Raw genomic sequence first — 8,639 nt, forward strand, 5'->3', positions numbered from 1 at the left:
ATTGCATAACTAATTCTTTGAGGCAAAACAACCTGTATCATTTGCTTTCCTTTTCTTTCTCTTTTTCTTCCAAAGAAATATCCATAGTGTTAGCTCTTCTGCTATAAACATTAACTCTAATGAAGCAAATTCAAACTCTCTAATGAAGGCTGCAGAGAGCCTTTCAGGTATTCCACCAGCAAAAGAAATGTTTGCAGAAGCAGCAGCTTTAATTTGGAATACTGAGGGAATGGACTTCAGGGGTCTTTTTACTCAGTACACTGTAACTTGGTATTTATAATCCTGACAGGCCCAGTGGGAGAATAGCTAACACTTATTTTATATAATAGCACATAATTTTCCTACTTTTCTCTGGAAGGCTAAAGCAATTCACATTTTGTAAGGGCCAGAAAATGCAGGGAAAAAAAAAAAAAACTATGTCAAAGTGAAAAAAAGATTTTAAAAAGCAGAACAACCAGAGACTGGATTGATCTTGACTTCCTATAAGTATTCACATGTAAAAATATCTGCAGGACTGTAGCTACAATTTAGAAATGACTCTCAAAATTATAAAACAAATAACATAATTAATACATTTATTTTACTTTTTTTTCAAAAATACATTCTGAATATAATTCATGTATATAAACACATAAAAATTAATAAAACCTGACTACAAGATGTGCAAATATTAACTACATTTGAGAAAAAGTAGAGATGGTATTTCCTGGAGAGTGGAAAGTGATGCCTTGACATCTAGGTACCAGAGAGTTAAAATGATCACAAACACATATCTTGAAGAATAATCCATCAAAACCTTGTGACTCAGAGGTCACCAGGATTAAATAACTATCCAGGAGCACTTAAGAATGCCTAACACTTTTTAGAATACAAATTCATTATGCTTTCAGACATGGACAAAAATGATTGTCCCACAAACAGATAATGCCATAAAGTTTTGCTTAGAAATGCATAGCAGAAAATGAAGAGGCAATAAAAACATTCCTAAAGTCATTTCCACTTCTTCAAAGTCTTTTTCTACTTCTTCAAGTAGCATCTTGGCACTGACCATTCAACTGCTGGCTGTACTCGGATGCAGTGGTTTGACTCTTGCTAGTCTAGAGAGTCCAAGTCTAAGACATTGTGTAGGTGATTTAATGGAAACATATTTCACTGAGTTATTACTGCTTCCTGATGCAGCTGAAATTAATTTAAAAACAAAAATAAGGTGAAAAAGAATCAGAGGGAAAGAAAATAACCATACAACTGCTGTCTTTTTGTAGCTTTTGTAAAATATTCTAAAGACATTGCAGAATGGTCTGAAAAACATAACACAGAAGCCTATGAAAATCAGCATACAAACAGGGAAACTAGTGAGCAAATGCAGCAAGTATTGAAATACTGAATATTGTTTTATGCAACCAACAACACACTGGAGTGATACCAAAATAGAGCGTTGGACAGCTACAGAACCACTGTTCCCAAAATGCAATCTGGCATGCATTTTTTTGTTATTCCCTATAGAATCAGAGAAGGGAACACAGCATCAACTGAAAAGGAAGGCAAACAGAAGGCGGCAAACAGATTTTTTTTTCAGAAAAGGAAGGTAAATAGCAAGGAAAATTTAAAAGCTAACTAAAAGCTAAACATGAGAGTTAGCACTATCATATTTAAACATCATAAAACTATATTTTATATATTTTTTTAGTAATGCACCAGCATCATGCACTAGAAATAAAGATACGTAGAGAAATCACAGAATCACAGACTGGTTAAGGTTGGAAAGGACCTCTAGAGATCATCTACTCCAACCTTCCTCCTCAAGCAGGGACACCCAGAGTACAGGGTGGCATCCAGGCAGGTACTGAAGACCTCCAGAGAAGGAGACTCCACAACCTCCCTGGGCAGCCTGTTCCAGAGCTCTGTCACTGTTATAGGAAGTTCCTCCTCGTATGGAGATGGAACTTCCTGTGTTTTAATTTATAGCCATTATCCCTCGTCCTGTCACTAGCCACCATCGAGAAGAGTTAGGCCCCATTCTCTTTACACCCTCCCCTCAGGTATTTGTACATATTGATAAGATCCCTTCTCAGTCTTCTCCGGGCTAAACAGGCCTAGCTAGCTTAGTCTTTCCTTTTATGATAGATGTTATTAACCTTCCAACATACGGAAATTAAGGATACTGAAAAAAAAAGGCAGCACAGCAAAGAATTCTAAGGTAAGAAGAATAACTTGAATTATAAAAGGGCAGAAGTTGTTCTGAAACACTTTTTGTTTCTGTTTTATTCAGAGGGAACTTTCTGAAAACTGAAGTCAACCAATATATCTGCGCATAGTTGAAGTTTTGCATATACCTGGTGGTATCCATTTAGGTTTCTTGTATCTTACAGGACTTGATGTGCACAAAGGTCTTCCAACTGGTTCTGTAGAAGTGGACATCATTTTCTGTGTTGTTTCAGATTTTAGTTCTGTTATCATGAAGCAGAAACTACAGGTAAGACATAGCTGGAAAATAACCTAGACCTTAGACCTTAGAAAAATTAACCTTTAGGAGAAAAATCATCGCACTGCACAACAGTACAGCACAACCTCTCTGAACTGATTGAAATGAAAGTGCATGCAACTAGAGTGTCACCAAACAGCCTGTTTGGTTACAGTTGTTACACCTGATATTTCAATCCTGGTTTGAAAATAAGCACTACAATATTTTTTTGGTAATGACACAATAGGTATTAAATTTCTAAGAGGGAAGAATCTTCCTTCAGATCCACAAAGGCACTTCTTACAACTAAACCTAAATTTAAACTAAGCTACAGACTGCAAACCCAGACCTAAATCAAAATACATTATCTAGTCACAGACACGATTAAGACTAGGTTAAGAATTTTTTTAAACTACCTGGCTGAAAGTAATTTGTCTTTGCAGTAGAGTGACAATTAGCTCTGAATACATCCTTAATCTTTTTCCTGATTGTTTAGTAGCTTAAGCATTGTTTAGCACTCCTGGATTTCAAAATCCACAGATGGAACAGCAAGAAGAGACCCTAAGATTATAACTTAAAAAAAAAAATCCTCTAATCACTGTTTTTTCTTAAAAAATATTAAAATGTTCATTCAGGTTCCTCTGTTTGCACCTCAGACTAAAAGGCCTTTTCTTTCAGAACTTTCTCCTTCCTTGCATTTATCTTTACTTTGCATATGAATTTTTTAAAAAAATATTATGAACAATTTATTAGCCATTTTTATTTATTGAGTCTTTTTGCCAAGATAATTTTCCAATAATTAAAGTATGATATATATCCAAAAAGTGACTACTGCACGGAATGAAAGACACTTCTACTATAAAGAAGCCAATTTCAAATTCATAGTACAAACTTACTTCTAGTTTTAATATTGGATTTGGAATTTTCCTTTTCTCTTTCAGCCTGCTTCTTTTGCTTAGTTTCCTTTTTATTGTCTTTAGCTTTCTTCTTTTTCATAGCAAAGTCTTCATCATCATCTTCACTATAAACTGAATCTTCTTCCGATTCCTCACCTACAGCAAAGAAAAGGGGTCTCAACCTTCCCACCTCCTTACTGTAAAATACAGTAAAATACTGTAAAAATATAGTATTACTTAATATTACTATAGTGTTTTCTAATCATATTCTGAACATAAAGAATGAGCACATCTTAAAGATACAATAAATTTATGAATATTTATTCATTGGCGTGCAAAAAAAAATGATTGCCATAAAAATATATATACTTCGGAATTTCTGTCTATTTTAGTAACTCAGCACCCAGATACAAATTGCATACAATACTGCATTTAAGAGTTTACTTATATTCTACATATAATTCTACAATTCTAATGTTCTACAAATGCAATATGAAAAAATCTAAATCATTTGGCACTTTTGATTTTTACGTAGTCTTAGTCATGAATATATACAGTGGAAAAAATGTAAAAATTATAAATTTGATTATTAAAGAGAAACAGACATTTGCCACTCCTACTAAGTGTTTTTCTATCATTGGGATTATTAGGATTATCCGCAGATATTTTCTTTCACTGATTACTTAGAAATAATTTCTAATAACCCTTGCAGTAAGGTAAAAAATTACTGGACACGCATGGTAAAAAGAAGACCTTTATCATACTTTCTAGACATTCAATAATAGGCCACTGACAGAAACAGAATATGAGACTAAACTGACCTCTGATCTGATGCAGCAGCTTTTTCTGAGTGTTGAGAACTAAAGAAGGCGGGAAAGGAGACTACTTTCTTCTCTAAAAAGTTTTGACAATGCTGTCAGTAAAAATTTTAACACCGAACACTTTTCTTAAGTCATTGTTTTGACTCATTTTGTCAACATCACAGTCTGACTGCTTTTTGAGAAGTAGTGGTTTCCCAACTGGGGAACAATTTTTTAACTAAAAAAACCCATCCTTCCAAACAAAGCAGAGTTTAAAATAAGGATTCTATTCCCATGTAAATGAAAACAGAAATAAATGAAAACAAGAAATATGTATTTAAATGCAAATTTACACATACTTCCTTGAAAAGATGCGATATGAAAACAAATTACCTAAAAGTTCACTCTCTGTAACACAGTTGGAAAAAACGGGTCTCCCATGCACATTTTCTGATTTGATATTCTTACCTGTTATAGGCCCTGAATAAGAATAAAAAGGAAAAAAAAAGTTAGGATTATAATACTATCTATATTATAAAAAATCAAGATAATAAAAAATGAAAATAGTTTAAAAAACTACACATTTGGCTCATCTTATAGAAATGTTATTTTTCTCATTTGAAAACCACGAGCAGAAGAAACACCTAAAAATTCTTATTTCCTTATCATGACACACTGAAAAAATACATTACTTTCAATATTTTTTGAAATATTGTAAAATAAATTTTGTTATGGCCAAACTCACTACAAATAAATAAAGGTTGTATGGCTCTTTATGAAGACTAAGACAGTTAACTAAAAATGAATACAATTGAAATAAGAAATATTTTGTAATTTTAACTTATTTTTTCACCTTTCTTCATAATTTGGAAACAAAAGTTAAATTACAACAACAACAGCAAAAAAAAAAGTTTTTTTCCCCGAAAAGGTTAAATCATCCTTTAGTATTCAAAACATACAGTGTAACAATCCGAGTCTCATGTAAGTTATGTTGAATTCTCAACAGTTTAAATTTATATTTATTATATGAAATTGAATCCTACTCACCTCCACTTTATCTAGGAATTTCTGAATAATTCAATACTTTATTTGTTTTGAAAACACTCAAATACATCTTTTAGAGAATTAAAAGATTTATAATTTGTTGAAATAAAGAGCTCTAAATTTAAAGAAATAAATTAACTGAAATTGAACCCATATAAAGTCCTTATTTAAATTCACAAAACCCAGGAAGTGACTGCTAGTCAACATGAGTTAGTTGAATTATGTGAGCAAAGTGAAGCTTAGTAAGGGAAATGCTGACATATATTGAACTGTAAAACAACCTTTTTCTTCTGAGTTTTGCACCTCACAGACATTTGCAGATGTTTCTTTGACAGACAAGGCTAAAGCAACTTCCAAGTCTCTTTGATAAAGTTTGTCATCCAAGGATATCCTGAAAAAGTAAACATGCTACATAACAAAACTATGAAATGATGAACAGAGCTATTTTTGACTTGCTTAACTATGAATTCAAATGCCTGCACAAAAATTAGCATGCAATATGTACTTTGTAACATATCATACTATAAATTACTTCCTGGAAAGTCTCAGGCACCCTGATAGGCTAATAATTAAAACACATCATATTGAAAAGTACTATGATTATGAAGCACTCTCCATACATTAAATAATACGTGGTATTGAGAAATGTTTTTACATTTGCTTGAAAAACTGTCCTGAAATGGAATATTTATTCAAAAAAATACCATCCTAATATTATATTTTTTCCATTGGAGACATATTTTCTATCAAATTTTTTTTTTTAATTAGACAGCTTTTATCTTTCTCAGTTTGGGATCCTAAGGAGACTTGAAATAATCCAAATTATACAGTATTGCTTTGCATTGTAGAAATGTCAAGATATGATCAGATACCACCTTTCATAATTTAATTACAAACCTGCTTCTGTACATATGTAGGCAGTTTTATGGAGCTGTAAAAGCTCTTAAGTGTAAATGATAGCTCATACTATATTTGGGCACGTTTTATTGACTTTAGTGTAAACACAGTATCTTCGATTCAGAATTCTACCAATGAATCTGAAATTGTTATCACATCAACATGTTAGTTCTCTTGATGGTTTAAAATTCTAGGAAATAAGGGGAAAAAAAAAAAAAAAAAAGATTGCTGTTGGAAATCCAGTTTCTGCTTCATATATGGTTAGGCATAGCTCAGCATCTCGCACCTTTTACCGGGCATCTCCTTATGTGATGGAGTCAATTTTCTGTGTAGTTTTTTCTGCTTCTCTTTTTTCTCCCTCTTCAGTTCCTTGAGCTGTGTTCTGGACTTTTTGCTTAAAGGTACAGCTACATATGCAAAATCTTCATCTGCTGAAGAAAGAGTAACAAGCTTTAACAAATTTACTCCACTAAGACTCTACTGTGGCAAAAAGCCATCAGACTAATTTCACTATACACTGAAAATATACCAAACAATTGCACGCACCTAGGTCCATTTCAAATTACTTGTCTTTTTAAAGTATCCAATGTTTTAAAAATGTATTTTAAATGAAAAATGAACACCATTTCTTTTCCATATTCTTTTAAGAGCTGACAATTTTGTTTTTTGTTACCCATATGGAAACTAAGCTTCAATCTCCAATTTTACCAGATTTCCAATAACTGAAAGTTCAGCTTTTGAGACAATGAACAATGATCATTTCAACAGTAATCACTGTCAATGATTATAGTTTTGAGCATTTTGGTAAATGGTCCTTTAAATGACTCTTACTCTGAAAAAAAAAGTATTTTTTTCTCCTTTTATTACCATTTTCATACTATTTCTTACCAAATCTAACATATTTCCCTAATTTTTGTGGAAAATAGAAGAACTGAGAGCTGCCTTTCTTCTGACTGAAAACACTGCTGATCACAATGCAAAATAAAGAAAAATAAAATACATTTCACAGCTTTTTAGATGATGTAGAAATTTGTGCAAATGTTGTGAAATTTGTGCAAATTTGTGCAAATGCAGATGTGCAAATCGTTAAGATTTCTTAAATAAAAAGAAAAAAGTATCTGAGCAATATGAAGAAAAGGGACTACACTCTTCTGTAATATTAAAAATGCTCACTCACAAACTGAATTATACACATGACTCACAAGGGATCTTCAACAGTATTGATTTCCCCTCTTCTCAAACTCTTCTCTTTTTCTTGCAAACAATACATGAACAAAAAAATAATTACAGAAACTGTGTGACATGGAGAGGCAAAGGAGAGCATTATTGAAAACTGTTTGTCTACAGTCCATATTTTATTTCACTGAAACTTGAAATTTGACCTCTGTGTCTTCATAAGCTCCAGAACCATCATAATACAGATCTATGGGAAAAAGTGTAACCACATACAGGTGATTCAAAAATGCATTATATTCTGAGTTACAACTCTGTAAACTGATCATCAGGAAGACACTGGACAAACAATTATCCCTGAAAACTGAAAAAGGTGAAGAAATCTGTTTTTCTGTAATAACAAGACACAGTATATTGACCAGTGCTATAGCATATTTTTCTTATATTCTGGCTTACAATCATGTCCTTTTGGCCTACAATCATATCAATATCCTTCTTGAACTAGGGTTTATAACAATGTGCCAAAATTACTTTCAGCAACAACCATGGCAGTCCTGTCATTAAAAAACAAAATCATTAAAGAGTATCCATCAATACATTTGATGGTTGTGCTTTTGTGTTTCGCTTTTTTAGCATGGCTAATAACAAACCACTTACCATCATTATACAAATCCCCCAATTCTGAGTAGTCAACAGTCTTCTTGTTCCTGTAGTAAAAAAAGACACACTATTAATTCTCTCGTGTTCAGTCTTGATTTACTCAATTTGGGTAAATTACGAGAAAAGAGAGAGAACGGTATGTTACAATCTTTACATAATTATTGCTATTAAGATGTTCCCTCCACGAAGGTTTTAAGTTTACTGTTTACTGCTTCGCACTGCCGTTAGTCCCAGTGTTTAGATGAAAGGGGAACATCACAGACCATTCCCCAACTCCGCTGGCTCTGACTGCGCCAATGGACCCCCGTGAGGCAACGTTCGCTGCGCGCGCACTGAAGCCTTTCGAGGAAACATCTCTCGGCTCTGCTGGTCCCCCGCGCTTCTCGGGGCGAGCGATCCCCAGGAAAGAGGTGCGGGGGGCATTCCGCACTGCACGGGGCGGCCACACGCACCTCCGCACCGGCTGCGCCATGGTCCCCGCTCCGCGCCGCGCCGCGCTCCGCTCCGCCCCGCCGCGCTCCGCTCCGCCCCGCCCCGCTCCGCTCCGCTCCGCGCGGCGGGCCCGCGTCTCGGGCAGCGCGCGCGCTTCTTTCTCCAGCGCCGCGCCCGATGACGACACTGCTCCCCCTCCCTGTGCGGATTCGAAACGGCAGCAAGGAGCTAGTCGCGTCGCTAACTCGACACATTCGCCACAAAGTGAGCAGCAGT

The 8,639-nt window shown here is 34.5% G+C and overlaps 1 protein-coding gene across 4 annotated transcripts; it reads right to left on the reverse strand.

Annotated features, from left to right (window-relative positions):
• Positions 1-745: 745 nt before the first annotated feature.
• Positions 746-8,423, reverse strand: RAD51AP1 (RAD51 associated protein 1). 4 transcript variants are annotated; one of them, XM_026048336.1, is made up of 8 exons: positions 8,384-8,423; positions 7,929-7,978; positions 6,385-6,526; positions 5,483-5,592; positions 4,551-4,637; positions 3,358-3,513; positions 2,334-2,447; positions 746-1,179 (listed from the first exon to the last, which is right to left on the reverse strand). In XM_026048336.1, exons 1-8 carry the CDS (start codon positions 8,401-8,403, stop codon positions 1,052-1,054), a joined length of 807 nt encoding a protein of 268 aa, XP_025904121.1. In that variant the 5' UTR covers positions 8,404-8,423; the 3' UTR covers positions 746-1,051. The 4 variants fall into 4 exon arrangements, with proteins under 4 accessions (XP_025904121.1, XP_025904123.1, XP_025904120.1 ...); XM_026048338.1 differs by having other exon boundaries at positions 4,626-4,637; positions 6,385-6,529; XM_026048335.1 differs by having other exon boundaries at positions 6,385-6,529.
• Positions 8,424-8,639: the final 216 nt, after the last annotated feature.

Source organism: Nothoprocta perdicaria, unplaced genomic scaffold, assembly GCF_003342845.1.
Source record: "Nothoprocta perdicaria isolate Ctin4 unplaced genomic scaffold, notPer1 scaffold_534, whole genome shotgun sequence".
NCBI lineage: Eukaryota > Metazoa > Chordata > Aves > Tinamiformes > Tinamidae > Nothoprocta > Nothoprocta perdicaria.

Bases quoted from the DNA above. Each gene is read 5' to 3' on its own strand.
- RAD51AP1 (XM_026048335.1), bottom strand. From the start codon at position 8,403: ATGGCGCAGCCGGTGCGGAG. The intron at 7,979-8,383 runs GTGCGTGTGGCC...TTTTTACTACAG, and splicing joins ATGGCGCAGCCGGTGCGGAG to GAACAAGAAGACTGTTGACT. The intron at 2,448-3,357 runs GTAAGTTTGTAC...TCATGATAACAG, and splicing joins ATCCAATATTAAAACTAGAA to AACTAAAATCTGAAACAACA.